The sequence below is a fragment of the Elephas maximus genome, chromosome 17, assembly GCF_024166365.1.
Source record: "Elephas maximus indicus isolate mEleMax1 chromosome 17, mEleMax1 primary haplotype, whole genome shotgun sequence".
Taxonomy (NCBI): domain Eukaryota; kingdom Metazoa; phylum Chordata; class Mammalia; order Proboscidea; family Elephantidae; genus Elephas; species Elephas maximus.
Window position 1 is genome coordinate 49,033,026 of NC_064835.1, and position 22,902 is coordinate 49,055,927.

General features: G+C 47.1%; 2 protein-coding genes across 2 annotated transcripts; one reads left to right on the plus strand and one right to left on the minus strand.

Annotated features, from left to right (window-relative positions):
- The first annotated feature begins 1,540 nt into the window (after positions 1-1,540).
- On the plus strand, positions 1,541-13,030 carry GGCX (gamma-glutamyl carboxylase). Its single transcript, XM_049856386.1, has 15 exons — positions 1,541-1,673; positions 2,049-2,219; positions 3,518-3,676; positions 3,987-4,152; positions 6,060-6,138; positions 6,605-6,711; positions 7,533-7,696; positions 8,041-8,306; positions 8,474-8,605; positions 9,874-10,025; positions 10,440-10,609; positions 10,788-10,918; positions 11,211-11,358; positions 11,528-11,723; positions 12,104-13,030. The coding sequence occupies exons 1-15, from the start codon at positions 1,631-1,633 to the stop codon at positions 12,294-12,296; spliced, it is 2,277 nt and encodes a 758-aa protein (XP_049712343.1). The 5' UTR covers positions 1,541-1,630; the 3' UTR covers positions 12,297-13,030.
- A 3,008-nt stretch (positions 13,031-16,038) lies between these two features.
- MAT2A (methionine adenosyltransferase 2A) lies at positions 16,039-22,865 on the minus strand. The gene is made up of 9 exons (XM_049856387.1): positions 22,647-22,865; positions 20,227-20,304; positions 20,018-20,140; positions 19,657-19,769; positions 19,432-19,575; positions 19,018-19,236; positions 18,609-18,791; positions 18,343-18,476; positions 16,039-17,679 (listed from the first exon to the last, which is right to left on the minus strand). The coding sequence occupies exons 1-9, from the start codon at positions 22,735-22,737 to the stop codon at positions 17,577-17,579; spliced, it is 1,188 nt and encodes a 395-aa protein (XP_049712344.1). The 5' UTR covers positions 22,738-22,865; the 3' UTR covers positions 16,039-17,576.
- Positions 22,866-22,902: the final 37 nt, after the last annotated feature.

The following is a 22,902-nucleotide window of genomic DNA, read 5'->3' on the forward strand; positions in this document are numbered from 1 at the left end:
GTATCATTTCGGTGTGGTATCAAAGAAGAACATCCTCAATTATTTGAAAAAAACTATTAAAATTCTTCTTCCTTTTCCAACTAAATACCTATTAGGCCAAATTTCCTTCATTTATTTCAATCAACATCATTTCACAACAGATAGAACACAGAAGCAGCGATGAGAATCCAGTTGTCTTCAATTAAACCAGACATTACAGAGGTCTGTACATAAAACAATACTACTTTTCTCACTCTTTTTATCTTTGGTAGAAAATATATTTTTCACAAAAATGTGATTTATGTAAATATATAATGGGTTTTTTATTGTATGTTTTAATGCATTAGTGCATATTTAAAAAATCCCTTGGTGTAAATTTTTAACATGGTAAATATTGAAAGATATAACCCACATAAACATAAAGCTCTTTAGGGTCCTCAATAATTTCCAGTAGTGTAAAGAGGTCCTACCACCTCCCGCCTGTCAGTTTGCTGTACTTTGGCTTGCACGGCTGTGATGCTGGAAGCTATGCCACCTGTATTTCATATACCAGCAAGGTCACCCATGGTGGATAGGTTTCAGTGGAACAGCTTCCAGCCTATGACAGAGTAGGAAGAAAGGCCTGTTGATCTACTTCCGGATACTAGCCAATGAAAACCTTATGGATCACAACAGAACATGCTCCGACTTGCTTGCTTCGGACATGTCTTCAGTAGGGATCAACCGGTGGAGGAGGACATCATGTTCAGCAAAGTGGAGGGCCAGCGAGGGCGGGGGAGACGCTCGTGTGAGAGATTGACAGAACAGCTGCAGTGATGATCACAACGTTTCATCCTGTTTTTCCTAAGATTGTCAGGAGTCAAAGTAGATTCCAAGACAGCTATCTATCTACCTAAAGTGGTACTAACATCAAAAAGTTTGAGACCTGAGGCTCTAGGATGTTTTCCTGCTGACCAATCCCAGTGCACACACTCGGGTATTACAATTCTGATCAAGACTGAGCTCTCCAAGAAGCTACTCACAGCCTGCTCCGCATTCCCTCTGCGGTTACGTTGTTTCTGTTTTTCCTGGTGCTTTCAAACCTCGGGTTCTTTGGAAGTGCGGCAAGCGAAAATGAAGACATTCGCGCACTCGTTCTAGGCCAGGGAGCCCTTTCAGGTGCGTCTTCAACACGGCGGTCAACATCTCTGGGTTAGAATCTGACACCTGCGCCCGATCCCTCACATCAGGGGGCATCCCTGGGTCACTACAACCTGGGGAAGCCTAATGAGGACAGGGAAGGACCCAACGGAGTCGGAGGAGCCTGGGGTCCTCCTAGGGGCGAAAGGGAGACGCCTCTGAAGCCCCAAGGATGAGATGCGCGGGGCGCTGGGTAAGAGCCGGCTCTGGAAGCGTCCTCCCCACCTCCGTCACTGGGTAAATCGAGGCCGACCCAGCCCTCCGCGCCGTACCGCCCCACAACTCCCCGCTGCGCCCCCTGCCGCCAAGCAGAGAGTCGGGCGCCGCGGCCGGGGCCCTTCACGACAGTGCGGCGCTTTCCGGCCGGCCGCGCGCTGGCCGATGTGTCGTGGGGGCGGGGCCCGTAGGAGCCGCCCCTCGCGGTGCCTCCTGCACTGACCCTGCTGCTGCGGCGACCTGTTCCCGCGGCGCCATGGCAGCGTCCGCCAGGTCCACGCGGTCCGTGCGTGACTCAGGTAGGCTCAGAACTCTGCCCTTGCCGTAGAGAGAGGGGCGAGGACGGAAGGACTGCCTGGTGGGACCCTGTGAAGGTGGCCTTGGTTGGGAGGGGACTTGCACAGCGAGGTTGCTGTCCGCTATTTCCGTGTGATGATGACATTCAGGAGAGCTTTGAGGTTGGAGGACTGTAGTCCGAGAGGGGTTCGGGAGTGCTGAGGGGTCCTGGGGGAGGGACCACACTGCAGGGTTTCTTCTGATAGTCTGTGGTCAGTGGGAGAACCCAGGTGGGCAAAAGCCCTGGGGCTGGTGGGGCCGTGATTTTTGTGATTTGAAGCACCCTCCCCACAAACACACTCACACATGCAAACATCTTTCCCTTTCGTTGGTTTCAGATAAAGTACAGAAAGACAAGGCGCGACAAACCTCGGAGCCTAGACAGGGCAGCCGAATGGGAAAACTCTTGGGGTTTGAGTGGACAGATTTGTCCAGCTGGCGAAGGCTGGTGACCCTGCTGAATAGACCAACGGATCCTGCAAACCTGGCGGTCTTCCGTTTTCTCTTTGGTGAGTCCAGTTTCTGGGAGGGGCTAGTTCACTTGGGGTGGGAGATTGACAGTTGTTCCTTGTCATTACAGCCTTGGAAACCCTATGTGGCAGTTCTCCTCTGTCCTATAGGGTTGCTGTGCGTTGGAATTGACTCCATGGTAATGGGTCTTTTTTTTTGGTTTTTTAGTGGATTCACCTCCCTTTTCCTCAAAGCTTAAGATATTGACAAAATGCATTATGTCCTGTGGAATTTAGGATCAAACCCAGCTTTTTCTACTCCTGTTAGGGTTTGAGGGCAGAAATGCTCTGATCTGAGGCTATAGGAAATATAGAAGCCGAAGAACAGGGACCCATTTTGCCTGTGGCATGACGTTGCCCAGTGACTATGGTAAGCACTTTAGAGAAACTGGGCAGGGCCACAGAGACAGACATTTTGGCTGTGACTGACTCTAATCCGGAGCTTCCTAACTCATAGGCCACATTATGTGTGCTTTCAACAGGTTACAGATGTGCTGACAGATTAGTCACTTTACCGCAGTGGTTTTCACCTGGGTGCAATTTTGCTTCTAGGGGACATTTGGCTTTTTTTTTTTTTTTTTTTTTTTCGGTAGTCACGACTTGAGGAGGGAGCTCCTGGCATCTGTGTAGGGGCAGTGCTAAACATCCCATAGTGCAAAAGATAACCTCTCTCAACAAAGAATTACCTATTACCGTTGAGTTGATTCCAATACATAAGGACCCTGTAGGACAGAGTAGAACTGCCCCATAGGGTTTCCTAGGCTGGTTAAGCGTTTGGCTGCTAAGCAAAAGGTCAGCAGTTCGAACCCACCAACCACTGTTTGGAAATCCGGAGGTGGCTCCTTGACCTAAGTAGCCTTTTGTGTTTACCCTAGTGTGTTGTCCAAATAGTACTGTTTGCTGACATGCCAGGAAGCAAAAAAGATTGAGAGGCACCCAAGAGCACTTTCTGTAGCCCAGTAGAACAGACCTTTATAAATGTAACTGTTGAAACCCTAACAGTTTTTACCGCATTTTGTACGTTTCTCTCATTTAGTCCTCACTGAATCCCTATGAAGTATCATGACCCTCTTTCACAAACGGGGCATCGGCTCAGTGTGTGCAGTGGCTATCCAAGGTCACACTGCTGGTGTAATGCCTAGTGCAGGGCAGGCACTCAGGAATTACTGTTGAATGAATGAACAAATGGCAGAGCCAGGGTTAGAAATAAGTCTGACCCTGTTGTTGGGTGCACTCTACTGTACCTCACTGCTTCCTTAGCTGAGGCCTAACGGCCTACCCCCCTACTGCCTCCTTAGGGCTGTTGATGGTGCTGGACATTCCCCAGGAGCGAGGGCTCAGCTCTCTGGACCACAGATACCTGGATGGGCTGGAGGTGTGCCGCTTCCCCTTGCTGGATGCCCTGCGCCCGCTGCCACTTGACTGGATGTATCTGGTCTACACCATCATGTTTCTGGGTGAGGGGAACTGTGGGAGAGAAGGGAATCCTGACTGATTTGCCTAAACACAGAAATACAAAGCATGCTGGTGAATGACCAAGGTGTCAGACTATTTCTTTCTCTTCATCTGCTGTGTCTCACAGTGCTGTGTGTTGTTTGAGCTGTGACCCCATAACTCTTCTTTCTAAAATAACATTTAATTTTCATTTAGTATTAGCTGATAATAAATGCCTGGTGACTTTTCTTAATTCCACCCACAGCATGTTCTGGGGGAGCTGGGCCTGTGGTGACCCCTTGACCTCTTAATCCTGTCTCCCACAAACCCCAGGGGCACTGGGCATGATGCTGGGCCTGTGTTATCGGCTAAGCTGTATGTTGTTCCTGCTGCCGTACTGGTATGTGTTTCTCCTGGACAAGACGTCGTGGAACAACCACTCCTATCTGTATGGCCTGTTGGCTTTTCAGCTGACATTCATGGATGCCAACCGTTACTGGTATGATGAGTCTGGGGACACAGAATGGAGGGTCGGCTGGGTCAGGATGGTTACCAGAGATAGGGACCCAGTGAGGCCCTTGTGTTTGTCCAGCAAGCATATCTTCAACCATGGTTACAAGGTCACACTTTAATTTGGCTGGATTTGGGAGGGAAAAGGGGACAGCCAGGTTGAGACACTTGGAATGACAAAAAGCAAAATGGCTTCATTCCCACCCCTTTACTCTTTCCATATCTCCCCAGGTATCTTGATCTATCCACTTCCTGTCACCCTCTTAGAGAGAGGAAGAGAAGACTGAAGCCAGATATAGCTGTTTTCAGATACTTCAAGGGTGGGCATGTGGCAGAGGGAGCTGACTTTCCCTGTGAGCCCAGAAGGGTAGAGTTAGAACCAAGAATAGAAGTTGCTGAGAGGCAGAGATGACAAGAGAGGGAGAGGCCCACCAGAGCTGCTGCCCCGGGAGGAGGTAACCCTGTGTCTCTGGCTTAGATGACCGTCTCCAAGGGGAGGTGATGAAGGGATGTGGAGGCAGGGTGGCAGGTCAGATGATCTTTAAGATTCTGCCCACTGATAAATGAAAAGCAGATGCGAGGCAGGGGAAGGAATGGCTGGAAAGGGCACAGTAAAAATGTCTGAGATAAAAAAACAAATGAACAGCAAATATGAGGTGTCAGTAAGATGGCGCAGGAAAAAAATCTCAAACATTGAATTTGCTGGAGAGTTATGTCTTAATTAAGTTTTGCTCATTAATACCTCTCCCAAAAAAAACCAAGGCCATTGCCATTGAGTTGATTCTGACTCATAGTGACACTGTAGGTCAGAGTAGAACTGCCCCCTAGGGTTTCCAAGGCTGTGATCTTTACAAACGGCCACATCCTTCTCTCCCAAAGTGGCTGGTGGATTCCAACCGCGTACCTTTCAGTTAGCTTAACACTTCGTCACCAGGGCTCCTGCTCATTAATATGTCCATACGAATACCTCTTTTGTGAACTTTGAAACTCATTCAGAATGGCCAGCTCTGATCACAGAGGATTAAGAGGCAGTTTGACAGAATATCTCTGAAAAGTTCCATTTTTGTGATTTTCACAATTGGGAAAAAATACCTATCATTCACTGAGGGCTTTCTATGTGCCAGGCACTGTACTAAACACTTTACAGTTTTTCCTCAGTACAACTCAGTGAGGTCCACAGTGCTGTTCCCATGTTATAGGTAAACTAAGGCTCAGAGAAGTAAAGGATTTGCCTAAGGTGACACAGCAGGTAAGAGGCAGAAGTGAGAACCCAGGTCTCCTTGATGCAAAGCCTAGTACTTGACCACAAGTGTGAGCCGCCCCCTTGGCCGACTGCTCTGCTTGCTCATTGTCTTCTAGAAAACCTGCTTTGCTTTGGCTTCCCCAGAGTATACCTGGTCTCCATAGCCTGGGTTTATCAGTTCTTTCCCAGGATAAGTTGTTAGCAGGTGTCCTCTGGTACCGGATCCTGGCATGCAGGTCTATGAAATGTCATTTTCTGCTGTTGAGTGCTTTGAAAAAAAATTTTTTTTTTAAATAACGTACCCTGTGTATATTTATACACATCTTTAGCTTTTCAAACACTCCCTTAAATTTGTTCTTTCTTCACTCATCTTCTAACATTGTAGTCTTTTTCCGGATTTGATTCATTAGGACAAACTCATTTGCAAGCTAACGCTAAACTTTGAACTTCTTGTTAAAACTTACTGGTATTGTTTCTCTTACAATGTATAGTAATCACTGTTACGATTTGCTCATATAATTCTAAAGAGCCTCAGAATAGCTCAGAGAACCAGGGAGGGTTTGAATGTTCCAGGGATAGATAGGATTACCACATTTCAAAGGAAATATAGAAGTGCGACTAGACTGAGAAGCTCCTTTCTTCCCTTGGTGTAGGTCTGTGGATGGTCTGCTGAGTGCCCGGAAGAGGAATGCCCAGGTGCCCCTTTGGAACTATGCAGTGCTGCGTGGCCAGGTACAGCGCCGTGTGAAGAGGGTGGTGCTTCTTGAGACCCATCACGTCAGCATGGCCGTCGTGTTGCCAGACGGCACTCTTCTCTGCGTCCCTGATCTTCTCTTTGCTGTTTTGTTGGAAAGCTAGGCTTTCCCATTTTTCCCAGTGTCCTAATCTCTGAGTTCTCTCACCTTGTCATGGAAAGGCTGCAGCTCTGTCCCTGCTAAAATTAGAGCTCTTGTGAGAGAAAGGACCCCATTTGTAGTTCTTAGCTTTTGCTCTGGTGCCATACCGGGCCTGGCATTGGCAGGATGTCAGTGCATGGTTGTTGGATGGGTGTGTATCTGAGATGAATGAACAAAGGAACGGATCTCCTCTTCCTTGGGCCCTGGACAGAGGTCAGAACCCGCTTTACTCTTGACTGCCTGTAGAACACGAGGTTCTTTTTTGTTTGTTTGAACATTTGTGTGGCATTTTGTGTTTGCAGATCTTCATTGTGTACTTCATTGCGGGCGTGAAAAAGCTGGATGCAGACTGGGTTGAAGGCTATTCCATGGACTCCCTATCCCGGCACTGGCTCTTCAGTCCCTTCAAGTGAGTGTCAGTTAGGGCAGAGGCTCACTGAGGCACGGGAACAGACCAGGTGACTTGTTTCCCTGTGGTCTGCAGGAATGGCTGCTGTGCTACTTTGTCTGAATTCGCCACGTTCTTTCCTCTGTCCGCTCCTCACCTCCATATTCAGCAGAAGGCAGAGTCCTAGCTGCTGCTGGGTGACCTGTGATACTGGCAGGAAAGTAAAAAAGGAAAGAGCCACACTAGGTGACTTGGTGAATGAGTCAGGGCCCCCAGCAGTTGCCTCGGGTGGTGTCTCTGTCCTTGGACATAGCCCCTCATCAGGGTTCCTCAGCTGATGAGCTGAGAAAATGGCAGAGTCGGTGCTCTGCTCTGACAGAACCGTCGTTGACAGCTCTTCCCACAGCAGAGGCTTACCTCTCCTGTCTGTCCACTCCCTTCCCCATCTTGTTCTACATTGTTCTTTTTCCTGATATTTCCCAGTTCCTTCATATTATGTTAGCCAGGCAGTCACCTTGTAAAGTGTGTCTTCATTCATGGTCTCCATGAGGAACCTACCCCCTGCGACACACGCACTTCTCAGTCACATTTTGTCCTCAAAGATCTGCCCTTGATTACTGCATGGGGCATGCTGGAAAAATTTGACACCTAGTATGTGAAAATGAATGGGGTTTGAAAAGTACTGTAGGTGGATTAGATACCTTAGGAGTTTTTCTACCTGCCCACTGGGGTGGATCCTTTGGCAAGGACAGGGTAGCAGAGGTACACTGTGCTGTGAGTGTGCTGCGAATGCTGAGTTCTCTGGTGGGCTGGTGCCTAACCTTTGTCCCTGGCGTCTGCAGACTAGTGTTGTCCGAGGAGATGACCAGCCTACTGGTGGTGCACTGGTGTGGGCTGCTGCTGGACCTCTCAGCCGGCTTCATGCTCTTCTTTGATGCCTCGAGACCCATTGGCCTTCTCTTCGTGTCCTACTTCCACTGCATGAATTCCCAGCTCTTCAGCATAGGTCCGTACCTGAGATCAGGTGGGAAGCAGGAACCACAGGTCTGTAGCAAGAGCCTAGCCAGAGGCATTATTTGGGTGTGGGAGATGTGCTGGCGCAGGAGCTGACTGGAGCCAAATGCAGTCACTTTGAGATATGACTAAATTGGGATGAGAGGATTGAGGCTTCTGGACTATACAGTATGTTGTGTAAGGAATCTCTGGGAAGTACAAGGATCTTACAGTTCAGAACTTTAATTGTAAGTGGAACACCTGGCAGAGGCTTCCCAAAGGAAGGGGGCTGAAGGAGTTACCCTTGTTCGGTCCACCTGGACTCCTGAAGTGCTTGTTTTCTCTCCACTTTCCTAGGTATGTTCTCTTACGTCATGCTGGCCAGCAGCCCTCTCTTCTGCTCCCCTGAGTGGCCGCGGAAGCTGGTATCCCACTGTCCCAAAAGGCTGCGAGAACTGCTGCCCCTCCAGGCTGCCCCTCAGCCCAGCGCCTCCTGTGTGTATAAGAGGGGCCGGGCCAAGGGTAGTCAGAAGCCAGGCCTGCGCCACCACCTCGGAGCTGCCTTCACCCTCCTGTACCTCCTGGAGCAGCTCTTCCTGCCCTATTCCCATTTCCTCACCCAGGTATGTGTGGGCTGGGGCTGTGCGGCGGAGGCTGGGCTTGCTATGTGGCGGGGGTAACTACGCAGGGAGAGAATGGAGCTGGTTTTGTAGCCCTGTGTTGGTAGAGGATGGAGTTAGTGTGAGAATCCTTGTTGTCTGAGCTGATTCCCCCTGCCCTGCCTTCCCAGGGCTATAACAACTGGACTAATGGGCTTTACGGCTATTCCTGGGACATGATGGTGCACTCCCGCTCTCACCAGCATGTGAAGATCACCTACCGTGATGGCCGCACCGGCGAGTTGGGCTACCTTAACCCTGGGGTGAGACGTCTGACGCTGACAATGTGCTGTTCTCAGAGCCCCCTTGAGCTGTGGGTCTGGTTTGGTCCTACACGAACCACAGAGTAAAACAAATTTAGTTCTGTTCTGCTCTGTCTCACAGCCAGGATGAACTTTCTTTTGTGTGGGTTAAGATAGGGCAACGTCACTCACTTTCTCGAATTGATATTCTCCCTTTAAGATTTAGGAAAGGTAATAGCATTATCCTCAACAGGCGAAAGGTGGAAACAACCCAAGTGAAAATCACCAGATGCGTGGATGCACAAAAAGTGTATATCCATACCAAGCCAAACCCAACCCTTTGCTGTCAAGTCAATTCTGACTCGTAGCGACCCTATGGGTCACAGTGGAACTACCCCATAGGGTTTCCAAGGAATGGCTGGTGGATTCGAACTCCTGACCTTTTGGTTAATAGCAGAACTCTTAACCACTGCACCACTAGGGCTCCCATACCAAAAATCAAAAAACCCATTGCCTTCAAGTCGATTCCGGCTCATAGCAACCCTATACCCACAGTGGAATACTATTCAGCCATAAAAAGGAATGAGATTCTGATACATGCTGCAACATGGATGAACCTTGAAAACATTGAGCTGAATGAGGTAAGTCGGTCAGAAAAGGACAAACGTATGATTTCACTTAAATGAAGTATCTAGAATAGGTAAATACATGGAGACAGTAGGTTAGAGGTTACCAGGGGCTGGGAACCCTGGTGGTGTAGTGATTAAGAGCTGTGGCTGCTAACCAAAAGGTTGGCGGTTAGAATCCACCAAGCACTCTTCGGAAACCCTATGGGGCAGCTATACTCTGTCCTTTAGGGTTGCTGTGAGTCGGAATTGACTCGACAGCAACAGGTTTTTTTTTTTTTTTTTTTAGGGGCTGGGAGTAGGGGAGAATGGGAGTTACTGCTCAATAAGTACAGGGTTTCTGCTTGAGGTGATGAAAAGTTTTAGAATAGTGGTAAAGGTTGCACAACATTGTGAATGTAATCAACGCTACTGAATTGTACACTTAAAAATGGTTAAAGTGCCAAATTGTATGGTATGTATATTTTACTACAATTTACAAAAAAGTCTTAGGAAGGGCAAGTACCACTATCCCAGCAATGAAACGTTCATTCCCAAAGGCAAGCTGCATTTTCTTCTGACCAAAGTGGGCAGCAAGCAGGGATCTGTGCACCACTGGCAGTGAATGGCTTGACCGGGAGGTTGATAACGATAAGGTGGGACTAATGTGCGGGTTTGGGGCAGGTGTTCACACAGAGCCGGCGATGGAAGGACCACGCAGACATGCTGAAGCAGTATGCCACTTGCCTGAGCCGCCTGCTTCCCAAGTACAATGTCACTGAGCCCCAGATCTACTTTGATATTTGGGTCTCCATCAATGACCGCTTCCAGCAGAGGTGGGCAATGGGAGCAGAGAAGGGGGAGAACGGCACGTGTTCTCCAGTGTTGTCCTGCTTGAGAGGCTGTCCCTCTGGTGCATGTCCTTGTTGATTTGGTTGTGGGCATAGCTGATTGTTTCCAGCAGGGGGCACCATCACCCAGGAGAAAAGTTAACTGCCTTGTTCTTTTAGAAACGGTAACAGATGCCTTCTAGGTAGCCACTAACCCTGGTTCTTCCCAGTGCTCCAAAGTCTCTTTCCCTCCCTCTCTCTCTCTGCCCTGGACTGGCAATAATGTGCTGACATAAAGCGATTTCTTCTATCTGGAAACCCGGCTGTCTCTGCCTGGAAACAGTGATGAAAGGAACAAAGCTGGAAGTCCTGGTGTGTGGGTAACTATGGCCTTCTTAGAATGTAGTTTTCTTTTCTCAGGATTTTTGACCCTCGGGTGGACATCGTGCAGGCCGCATGGTCCCCCTTCCGGCGCACGCCCTGGGTGCAGCCGCTCTTGATGGATCTGTCTCCCTGGAGAGCCAAGTTTCAGGAGATCAAGAGCAGCCTGGACAACCACACTGAGGTGGTCTTCATTGCAGACTTCCCTGGTATGGAGGGCAGTGAGAGGCTTTGCTATCTTTCGTCCTGGCTTCCTTGGCCAGGGATGTTGCATGTGGTGGGGGGACCCTGAGGAGGGTGGTAGGGTAGGTGTAATGTCTGTTCTGGTTTTGGGAGTGAGTTCCCTCTACACTGAGGTGGGATGGTGAACACTATTGCCCCTGGCAGGGCTGCACCTGGAGAATTTTGTGAGTGAAGATCTGGGCAACACCAGCATCCAGCTTCTGCAGGGGGAGGTGACCGTGGAGCTGGTGGCAGAACAGAAGAACCAGACGCTTCGGGAGGGAGAAAAAATGCAGGTATTTTGCTGGGATTAAGAATGGCAGAAAGGTCAGCGGGAAACACCTTTCACACCTTGAGCCAAAAGGAGGGCGGGAAGTTTAGGTGAGCAGTGGTCATTTATTACCGATTCAGCAGTAATACAGCGTGGGCTCAAAAAGCAAGGGCCCCGAGGGCTTCTTAGAGGTCAGGTGCTTTAGCCTTGAAAACACCATGAGAAGAAAGATGCGGGGAAGAGTAGAGTGGGGAGCCCACAGGCTAGCTTGGGAAAGGTCAGAGAATGAAATAGATCGGTTTCTCCACCCTGGTCAGTTGCCACCTGGTGAGTACCACAAGGTGTACACAACGTCCCTCAGTCCTTCCTGCTACATGTACATCTACGTCAACACCACAGAGGTCACACTGGAGCAAGACCTGGCACATCTGCAAGAACTGAAGGAAAAGGTGGAGAATGGGAGCGGTGAGTATGTGAGAATTCAGGTGGAGACAGCCTTTGGTTACGAGAAGTTGGTGTTGTGAAGATCTAGCCCCTGGTGAATGAACTTGAAGGTGGTGGAAGGAGAGTTGAGTTCTAAGGGAGAGAGCCATTCCTTTTTCAGTGATTCCCCTTTTTGCCGTCTTCTGCTCAGAAACAGGGCCTCTACCTCCAGAGCTACAGCCTCTACTGGAGGGAGATGTTAAAGGGGGCCCAGAGCCAACACCTCTGGTTCAGACCTTTCTTAGACGCCAGAAAAGGCTCCAGGAGATCGAACGCCGGCGAAATACCCCTTCCCACGAGCGATTCTACCGCTTCCTGCTGCGAAAGCTGTATCTCTTCCGCCGCAGGTAAGCTTCACTCCCAGGTGCTCGTCATTGTCACCCAATGTTTGCAAGCTAGGTAAGTTTTCTTTGTGAGGGGCACACTAGGGCCTCTCCCCCAGGAAAGGACAGCTTAGCACTAGACATCTCTCACTTTCCCCTCCCCATTCTCCTCTCCTTGATTTAATGAAAGAATTAACGGCCTGTGTCTGATGGCCTGCTGTCTTGTTGTGCCTTAGGTTAACACCAGTATCCTTACAGGTCATTCCTACCCCACCCCAGAATCCTCCACTAGCCTCTACAAAGGGGTGGAGGGTCACTCTGGGGAGATGCTCATGTGCCCGGGTACAGGAATTCCTATGTTGAAACAGGCATTTGAACTGAGTGGCCTTTTTCCTCTTTTTCAGTTTCTTGATGACCTGTATCTCGCTGCGAAATCTGGCCCTAGGCCGCCCTTCCCTGGAGCAGCTGGCCCAAGAGGTGACTTACGCAAACTTGCGGCCCTTTGAGCCAGCTGGAGAATTGAGTCATTCAGACGTGGATTCTTCAAATCCTAATCTTCCTGAGTCAAATTCTGACCCTGTTCATTCAGAGCTCTGAGTGGGGGCAGTTCTTGGCTTGTAGGTACAGGGGCAGCCAAAGGACCATTATTTACGCAGTAGACGTTTATATGGGAAAATTATCTCAGTATTATTTACATTTTTTTTTCTTGTCCACAGCTCTTTTTAATTCAGAGATGATAACTTAGAGGAGCCAAGGAAGTAAAGGACAAGATTTATCAATCCAAGGTTGAGGGGCCAGGAGGAGGTTAGAAACAAGGTCAAAATGTCCTTATAGGATAAAGGGTAAGAGATTTAAAATGACTGGCCTGTGGTGGAAAGAAATTTGATGTATCAACATGACAATAGCAGCTAACTACTCTCCAGCACCCTGGTGGTGTAGTGGTTAAGTGCCACGGCAGTTCAGATCCACCAGGCACTCACTGAAAACTCTATGGGGCAGTTCTACTCTGTCCTATAGGGTCGCTGTAGGTTTTGTGCTAGGCACCGTGTGAAGCACTGCACCAACATCGTCACATGTCATCCTTAAGAGCCATTAGCCCCATCTCACAGTTGGAGGAACTCAGGTTTTGAGGTAATAGTTTGCCCCAAGACATTCAGCTAGTAGGGTGGATTGATAGTTTGAACTCGTCTGTTTGACTTCAGTTCCTGTGCCCTGCCTCTTGTAATTTCCAGAATCAGTGATAAGTTCTGAAATAATGCAGTTTAAAACTTGTCTTCTCAGTCATTAGAATGGTGATCAGGTTCTAAATATACAGAGTAATTTTATCTTTACTACGATCTCGTTCCTTGTTTCTGTTATCTACACAGCCAATAAGTTTTTAACGAGCTGTGAGAATACAGGTATGCGTCGTTTAACATCCTCTATACGTTCTGTGATTTGGATCTTGTGCCAATACCATAGTAGCAAGGCCTGCAGGATGGTCACTGGTCAGGCCTGGGACCTGAGCTGCCACCATGCCAAGGGACTTCACAAACTGTGGCTCCACCACCGCAGGTCCTGTGTGGTCGCCACCCGCTCTCCAGGGCCACACTTGGGAACTGACCAAGCGCTGGGGTACATGTGGGCTCCATCATGCTGCTGCTGCTGCTTTTCCCTTCCTTCCACCCTGCCTGCCTTTCCACTCTCCCCTAACGGGCTTTAAACTCTTCCAGGCCCACCTACCCCGGTTGGAGTGGGACAGCTGCCTCAGTGGGCATTCCCCTAGGGGGTTGCAGCAGCATCCTGAGTTTCTGCCTGAGGCAAGTATTGGGAGCATGATGGGACAGGCAACTATACTGATGGTTGTCGGGGACCCCCTCCAACCCAGGGCTAGGGTTGATGAGGGACCAGAGAGCTAGTGAGACAGATCGGATCTCCCTACTTAGCAAAGTATTTCCACTGCATCCTGTTCTCTGAATCCGGATCAACTTGTGGGGCCACTGATGTGTATGGGTTAGACGTTGCCCCAGTGGTCGTTAAATCACACATACCTGTGGTCAGCAGTGCATCACCAAAGTTACATAAGGAAAATTAGATCGGTAGTATTTCTCTAAAAACATAGTATTAGGCATTATTCTAGTCTTTAGTGAGCAGTTGACATAAAGCAAGAACCAACCACGTGAGGGACTAGGGGGTGTTGGCAGTCACTGTAGATCTGGTGTGGAGGGATCATTCAGGAAGCTCTTCAGTCAGTGAAAACTTACCAAAGGTGTGGCACTGGGCTAGGAAGCAGAAATGCAGAGTAACAAAAAATAAGAGGGTCCCTGCTAGATGTGGCAGTCTACTTCCATAAAGATTATAGCCTTGAAACTCTATGGGGCAGTTCTGGTCTGTCCTTTAGGGTCATTATGAGTTGGAATTGACTCATTTTGGCAATGGGTTTGGTTTTTGCTCCTGGAGCTTAAGATTTCACGGCAGAGACTGGCAGTAACATGAGGACAGTGCTTTGGTAAAGAATTCACAGGATTTGATAAATTCTAGGGATCTTCTCCTCTGATGCCAACTTCGCCCCCCAACCCCATGAACAGTGGTCCCAGAGTTCTTCCCTAAGCAGCTGCCTTTTCACAGTGAAATAATTATGTCCACTCAGTGGTTTCCAGTAATACTTAGATTGCGTTGGTGAGCCCTACGTTTCTCCAGTCATCAGCCTTGGACTCTTGCCTTTTCCTCAATCTCTTGAAACCTATCCATCCCCACTACCTCTTGCATATGAAGCCCTGGTGGCACAGTGGTTAACAGCTGGGCTGCTGGGCAAAAGGTTGGCAGTTCAAATCCACCAGCTGCTCCTTTGGAACCCTATGGGGCCGTTCTACTCTGTCCCATAGGGTCACTATGAGTAGCGATCAACTTGACAGCACTGGGTTTGGTTTAATTTTCACATCTGAATCTCGTTGGGAATAGGACAGGGCCACCATGTAAGCTGTGCAGGCTGAGCCTGGAAAAACAAAGAAACCCAACTGAAGAGGATCAAGGGCAGCCTGATGTAAAGTTCTAATCATAAGGTAGGGGATGGGCTAGGAACTGCAGTGGCACAGGATGCCCTAGTCACTTTAGCACTATGCTCTTTACCAGTGAGGTCTGCCATCTCGTTCCCCACCAGAGTCCCGTTAGACTTACTCAGACCACAAAGTAGCTGTTTTTCACTTTTAGGGAGGTGGGACTCTTTACATTGGGGAAAACAGTAAGGTGGTCACTTAAAAACTAGTGGTATTCAGACTGCAGAAGACTCAAGACTCCACAACTGCAGCTCTTCTAGGGATGCACTGTCAACGTTCTTTTAGCCGGAAGGCATCTCATCTTACCTCTAGTACCTGAATCTTTTGTCACTCCCTAGGTGAGACACAATGTTTGTTCAACCGGATACTCACACTTCATGCCTTCTCAGCTGTGATCATCCTTAACACCTGCTGTTTCATGCCTCCACTCACTCCTTTGCTTTGCTTCTCCCACACCTATTCACCTACCTTAAATTCCTTCCTCATATTGGGCCAACGTAGCTACTTGCCTTTAGACAGCCACTAATCGGGTATCTAAAAAGCTTTTTGAAAATGCCAAGCTCTGAAACTTTACTTCAATGACATGTCAAGTTGAGGGTCTAGTTTCTGAAACTGGGAGTGTCACTGATGCCTGGAGTGGCACTTCCCCAACAGCAAACCAAAAGTCACCCACCCACTTCCGTCGAGTCAATTCTGACTCATAGCAACTCTTTAGGACAGAGTAGAACTGCCCCATAGTTTCCAAAGAGCACCTGGCGGTGGATTCAAACTGCCAACCTTTTGGTTAGCAGCCATAGCACTTAACCACTACGTCACCAGGGTTTCCAAACCGGAAGTAGATGCATAAAATGCTGGTGGAAACTCTCATCAAGTGGTTTCTGTCTAGGCCTACCCAGTGTGGTAGATGGACCTCTTCCACAAACTGCCAGAGTGAACTTTAGAGTAAACCTTTGGTACCTCAAGGCTTTTCACTGTGATTTTGTCACTTAAAAAAAATTTTATTATTGTGCCCAAAAACCTATCCCTGTATTAGAGAACTTCTAAAACTGTAATACCTCACCCACAAGTGACCTGAACTACAACCTGACTGAAAACCTTATTTCTACTATACCCCTTCCAACATTAAAACTAGCTTGGTTTAAGTTCTAAATTTCCAAGGCTATGTAACACTACCACTCACTCCAGACTTAGGGTATAAGACATTGCTGCAATAGGAAGACACCTGAATTTTAGCCAGTCCATCAACCTGAAAACAATGTTAGACAAGGGCAAATCTTAAAAAAAAAAAAAAATAGTGGACACAGTTAAGGTAGAACCTAGCATTTTATTTAGATCTTCATTAAACTGTTGGAATTGAGAACCAGACATACGTAATAAACCTCCAAAAATAGATCCTGAAAGGCACTTTCTGCTTAGGGCAAGCAGTCATGGAATAAGCATGTAAACAAGCTGGCTTCTCTGTACCACACCAGCCAAGTCAGCTTTCTCCATGGCCAGCCGCACCAGCTCTGCCCTCCCTTCTGTTAACACCAGCCAGACCCCCTGTAGGTCTAACCCAAGGTTTTTCTGTAGGACACCTTGGCCTACCTGGGAATGCTGGAAACATGTTAAAGGAATCATGGTGTTGAGGAAAAAAAAAAGGAAAAAAAAAAAAAAAAAAAAAACTTTTAAAAGCTGCCATCTGAGGTGATGGCTTCTCTGTACTTACGCCATACCCCAGAATACAATAAATAAGCAATTAGAAAATGTTCAAGTATGAAGGGATTTTCTCCTCCCCGCCAAAAGCACTGCTCTCTGAAGGAAGCTGGTTTCTCTGTAGCTACACCAGCTGTTCAGAAAGCTCATTGGACCTGGTTTTGAAAATAAAACAAAGTTAAAACCCTGGGAGGAGTTATTGTGCAGTGTGGAGTACTCAGTCTTTCTTATAAAGAAAAAAAAAAGTTATCTGGTACCAAAGTGTGCAACCTACAGACCCTTAGGTACCACCCCCGTGACTTCTCTGTATGACATCACAAGGGTGCCAAGCGCCTGTTTTTCTAGAGCTAAGAGTTGGTGAGGTTTGGCTAGTGCTGAAACCATGCATAGGATTGGTTTACTAAATAAAAACCTTATTACGTACGTCCTCCAAAAGACAGCTGACAGTGGAGAGATTTGGATTTGGTGCTGTTGAAGAGGTGGCTGTTAAAGAGCATAAGCACCAGGGAGATGGTTTAATGGTAACTGCCCTTTTTTTTTTTTTATGATGTCAGGCTAGAGCTCCAAATGGAACTTGCGTTACATGCAAGACTGATTGGATAGAGAATACTCCTGACAAAGAACTACGTCATTAGAAAGGAATCAAGTTAAAGGGAGGATAAGGGAAGGCTTCACATTCATAATAGAGCTCAAGACATTACAAATTCATGCTGACAGGGCTATGGCATTGCCAGACAGAAGCTATAATGGAACTACGAGTACTTTACGTGCACATTACAAGGACATTTTCAGCGTTTGGTGGGAAAGTCAATGCAATTAGGATTTTAGGGGGTTGGGTGGTAGGGCACAAAGGCTCAATTTCAAAGCATTATTTACTACAGTGTTGTCTGTTTCTAGGCAGTTACATGGATCACCTATGCTCACTAAATTCATTATAATGGTGAACAAAACACCAGGGACAGAATAGCAAGCCCAACTTACAGTCCCCCACAAAAACTAAAATTCATGTCATTGACTAGAGTGACTGCAACTGATCAGGAGCTGAAAGAGGACAGGAAAATTTAGGAAGAAGGGCCCTTTCCCTCAGAGCTTGAAGGCTTCTCTGTAGCCTACGCCAACAAGTCTGGGGAAAAAAGGCTAACACTTTTCAATATTTAAGCTTTTTGGGAACTTCCCATGGGAAGCTGTCCCTACCAAAGTGGCCATAGGCTGCAGTCCTCTGATAAATTGGCTTCTTCAGATCCAGATCCCTGGAATATACAAGTCCGTAACTTAATATGTAGTATTCATTTAAAATAAAGCAAAACAATCAGCAAGACTCATTTTCAAGAGCTCTGGCAAATGAGTTCAGTTCTCTGGGGTATGCTAGGAAAAAAGTTTGTGGCATAAGTGTCCGTTACTTCCCTGGTGTCCAAACTCCTTGCACAGTCCTTATTAGTTAACTATAGTTCTTGTTTTTCCATCACTGGCTCAACAAATAGAAAACTTGTCATTATCCTGAAGAATTCCAAGTGTCAAAAGCTCATCTGAGATCATGGAATACTTACCAATGTCCCACAGCCCCCACCCTACCATGTTTATTTTCTTTTTAATAGCTTAGAACATGCCATTTAGCCGTGCCAATTTCTTCTAAGTAAACATCCGTAGGTAGCACAAAACCCACTACTAAATGTGAAGGATATTCTAGGCTGGTTAGCCTAAACCATGGAGCGTTAAAATCTCAGATTTTTTAAATAAGTTAAGCCTTTACTTAAGGCAGTTTAAGCTTAAAACATTACGCTTCTAGGAATTGTGATAAAATATGTTTCCCAGCGAGGAGTTATCCTTCACACTTTCACCTCCTAGATTTAAGTAGTATATGTACACACCCAGACCCTGTGTTCTTCACTAGCAATAGACTTTACCATCTTTACCTGACAATGACCCCAGGGCGGAGGTCAAAATTCTTCTTCACAATCTCTAATAGCTCTCTCTCACTCTTCTGAGAGGTGCCATAATGGAAAATGGAGATAGACAATGGGTGAGAAACTCCAATAGCATAAGAGACCTAAAAGAATTCAAATGTCATAAGAGTCAGTCATCTAAAGACCCACACACTTGTGTTATACACTGGTATACAACACCCCCACCCCCTTACGTGACTTTAAAATCACTCCAGTTACATAAGAAGAGCACATACCTGAACAAGAACCCTTCTGCACAGACCTCCTTTAACAAGGGATTTTGCCACCCAACGAGCAGCATAAGCAGCTGAACGGTCCACCTTGGTATAATCCTTTCCTGAAAAGGCCCCTCCTCCGTGAGCTCCCCAACCACCGTAAGTGTCCACAATGATCTTCCGGCCAGTCAAACCAGCATCACCCTGAAATTACAGGATTTAAGTCACTTTACGCCAAATTCTTTCCAATTAATGGTTCTAGATCAGGTTGCTGAACGCCTATTGTGTATCACTCAGCAAGCATCCTCAAGATTCACGTGGAGGCTTCAGGGGGCCTAGAAAAAAAGGTACTGATAGCCAAAACTTTGCAAGCAACAATCACAGAAGATCCAAAAGAACACCACAAATTGATGCCATTATAAGGCCTTACCTGAGGCCCACCAATAACAAATCTGCCACTTGGCTGTAGGTGGTAGATTGTGTCCTCATCAAGATACTTCGCAGGTACAACTGCTTTGATGACTTTCTCCTTTAGAGCATCCCTCATCTCATCAAGACAAACTTCTTCATCATGCTGAACAGATATAACAATTGTATGGACTCTGATGGGAAGCACAGCACCTCGATCCTGCATATACTGCACAGTCACCTTGAAGATAACAAAGGTTATAAGAACACTTGTACCAAGCCAATAGCTTTGTACTCAGTTCTCTACCTGATGTGCTATTTTTTCCCCCAGTTAATCTGTGATAGTTAAACATAACTTTACTGGTTTTTTGTGCCTATCTGAGACTTCATCTAGCTTTACGATAATTCTTCATGTAATTCACGCATCATCACTTACTTGAGTTTTAGAATCTGGGCGTAACCAAGGCAAAGTGCCATTGCGGCGTAGTTCAGCAAGTTTGGCATTGAGCTTGTGTGCTAAGACAATGGTTAAAGGCATACATTCTTCAGTTTCATCAGTGGCATAACCAAACATCAAGCCCTAAAAAAGGAAGTCACCAATGTGATCAATCCAAGCTTCAGAATTCAGTGTTATAAGATCTGCAAACACCCTTCAAGATACCTGGTCTCCTGCACCAATGTCCTCCTCATTCCGGTCAAGATGAACACCTTGGGCAATATCTGGTGACTGTTGCTCCAAGGCTACCAGAACATTACAAGTCTTGTAGTCAAACCCTTTAAGCAAAAAAATGCTTCATTTAAGGAAATCCGTTATCAATACCTTCTTTTACAACAATAATTCGGAATTTCAAATACTGCTAAAGAAACCAAGTATTCCTAAATCTTACATAGAAGCAAATGAGTAAAGTAGTCTGAAACCCTGTAACTTGAATTAAAGATTAGCAGAAACATTATTTAACCCTCACTAGGCTTTAACTGGAGAAAAATGAAGACCTTAGAAAACCCAGCTCATTAAAAGTTACCTTTGGAAGAATCATCATAGCCAATGTGTTTAATGGTTTCACGAACTACTTTCTGGTAGTCAACAGCAGCTCTGGATGTAATTTCTCCAGCAAGAAGGATCATTCCAGTTTTAGCAACCGTTTCTAATGAAAAAGGGATTTGCACTTCAACGGAAGTAATCTTCATACTGCTTTTTCATCAGTTAAGTAAGCAAGTGTTCTAAACTTACCGCAAGCCACTTTGGCATCAGGGTCCTGCTGAAGGTGGGCATCAAGGACAGCATCACTGATTTGGTCACAGATCTTATCTAGGAAAAAAAAAATCCAGGCTCAACTTCTTTATTGTACTATTATCCTAAGTCCTTCATGCCCCTCTTTCTTTACTACAGATGTAAATATTTTTGAAGATATCAAACTTAACTCTTGTCTATCTAATTAAAGCACATTTTTTTTTTCATACCGGAAGCCATCTGCCTGAAAGTGCTGAATATGTTGCTGCACATTACTTAAAAACTTGACACCACAGTCTCAATTTACTTGCACAAGCCCATCAATTCAGGTAAGCCACAACACTCACCATGTTTAATACATTTTAACCCTTTATGACATATGTACTTTAAACCCTACTTATAAGTACTTTGTTCTCATCCCTAAGAGTATTTTAGATTATTTTGAAAATTTATGTTCCCAGGCAAAACAATTTTCACTGTTAAATGAGCAGCCACATAATCGAGGTACTAATCAGGCAAAAGTAGAAACAAAGCATCGGTATCTTCAAATCCATGAAAACTTAAGCATGAGAGGAAACGTTTAGCTTCACAGTATTTTTACCAAATACATTTTACCCCCAAATTTTAAAATATTAATTGTAATTCTGACAAATCACAGGACCAACTGCTACTTTCCTTGTCATGTTAACAATAGCTTAGCTACAGAAGTCTTTTAACTTCTGCCTGTCTCCCTGATCTTAAGGAATACCAGTTAGGGCAACAGGAGAATTAAGGTCAGTTAACAGTTAAACGAACCCTGTATGAACAAAAGGAATACAATAGAATTGTTTTTGTTAAAGTAGTCGGGAATATAAAAAAGGACTCCAAACCCCTGCTGGTGATTTGCTTTTCCAACAAGCCCCTCCCCCCCAACCAACTGTCATCCAGTGGATTCTGAATCACAGCAACCCCACTGCGTTTCCCAAGCTGCGAATCTCTGTGGAAGCAGACTGCCACATCTGTCACCTGCAGAGCAGCTGGTGGTTTTGAACTGTCAACCTTTTGGTTTAGTTGATCACTTTAACCACAGGGCCAACAGGGCTCCTAACAAGTTCCCAGGCAACGCTAATGCTGCTGGTTAGAGACTAACTCTGAGAACCACTACCGCAATGGTTCTCAATATTTATTATAAATTAAGAATCACCTGGGGATCTTGTTAAAATGTACATTCTGATTCAGTCTATCTGGGGTGGAAATGCAAATTCTCAGCAGCGGTTTGAACTGGAATAAAGCTGTTGAGAACCCTGGATTCAAAAAAGACCAATTTTTGAAAAGGTGGGTCACAAGTGTTCTACTCTCACACTGGCGGTAAAAAAACAATCGAACCACCAAACAAAAATCCAAAACACCTGACCTTCAGCAATCCTACACTCGTCAGGATCTTGGGTTTATCCTCTCCTACTACTACCACCATTAGATTGCTTGCGGGATTTCATCAGGCACAATAGACTAGATAGATAGAAACAGACTCTTAAGCCATCAAGCCATGTTACTGTAGTCATTCTAAGAAAAAAGAAAAGCAATGTAATTGGCAAAATAACGATCTTTATTAGGTGACGTTTTCAGGTCGAGACCGAAGGTTCCTGGAAAAAGCCCCATTCGTTCACGTGTAGAATGATCTCCATAATGGCGGATGAGTGGACAAAGCAAACAGACGGAAATGTGAAGCAAAACCTTGCTTGACGTTAAATACCGAATACTTTAAAAGGAAACCCAAGGCACGTGGCAGCGTACACTTAATTCACGCTTCTCAGCCTTTTCACCCAGGGCCCAAATAAGGGATGCCTCCACCAACGCGCGCTATATTTAGTTGAAGGCTGTCACCTTGAAGACAAGGCCGTATTCGGCCTGGGCGTATGTCCGTCCTCTTCGGTGCCGTTTACGACCGAAGCCAAGAGGCACATAATGGACACAGACGTCCCGAGGTAGTGGCCCCTCAAACCCAGCGCTCGGAGGCCCGGGGACTCCCCGAGCCCAAATGCCACACGCGGCAACCACGTGGTTACGGCTGCAATGCGGGGCGCGCGCTCCCGAGGGCCGGCCGCGAGCACGCGGGGCGGGTCGTCCATTCGAGGGCTTTCGGGTGGCAGGGCGGAGAAGAGGAAACCGTGCCCTCCCCGGGCACGACACACGCTCCGCCGCCCCCCCTTCTCATTTTCTGGAATCTTCCGCATGCCGAGGCGCGCAGCCGGATGGGAGGGGGAGGGGAGCGGCGGCCACGCGCTCGGCACCGGCGGCGCCACGCGGAAGCTGCTCAGCGGCCGCTCTTCCCACCGTCCTGCCCGAGAGGCCAAGCAGCGCGGACACCCGCTATCGGCCGGCCGGCCGGGTCCCTGCCCGGCGTCCCGCCCTTCGCTTAGCTCCAGGCCCCGTTACCTTACCTGGGTGGCCTTCCCCCACAGACTCTGAGGTGAAGAGGAAAGTGCCCTCCTCGATGAACGCCTCGTGGAAGCCGTTGAGCTGCCCGTTCATTTTGCTGACGGTGGCGGTGAGTGAGCAGTGGCGCTGAAAGGAAAGGGCAGCAGCGAGGCGACGACTGCGAAATGCGCAAAGCCAACGGCGACCTTCCACAGAAGCTCAGTGGGGCGGCGCGGAGCGGACGAAACGGCGGCGTTGCGGCCCAGTATTTATAGAGCG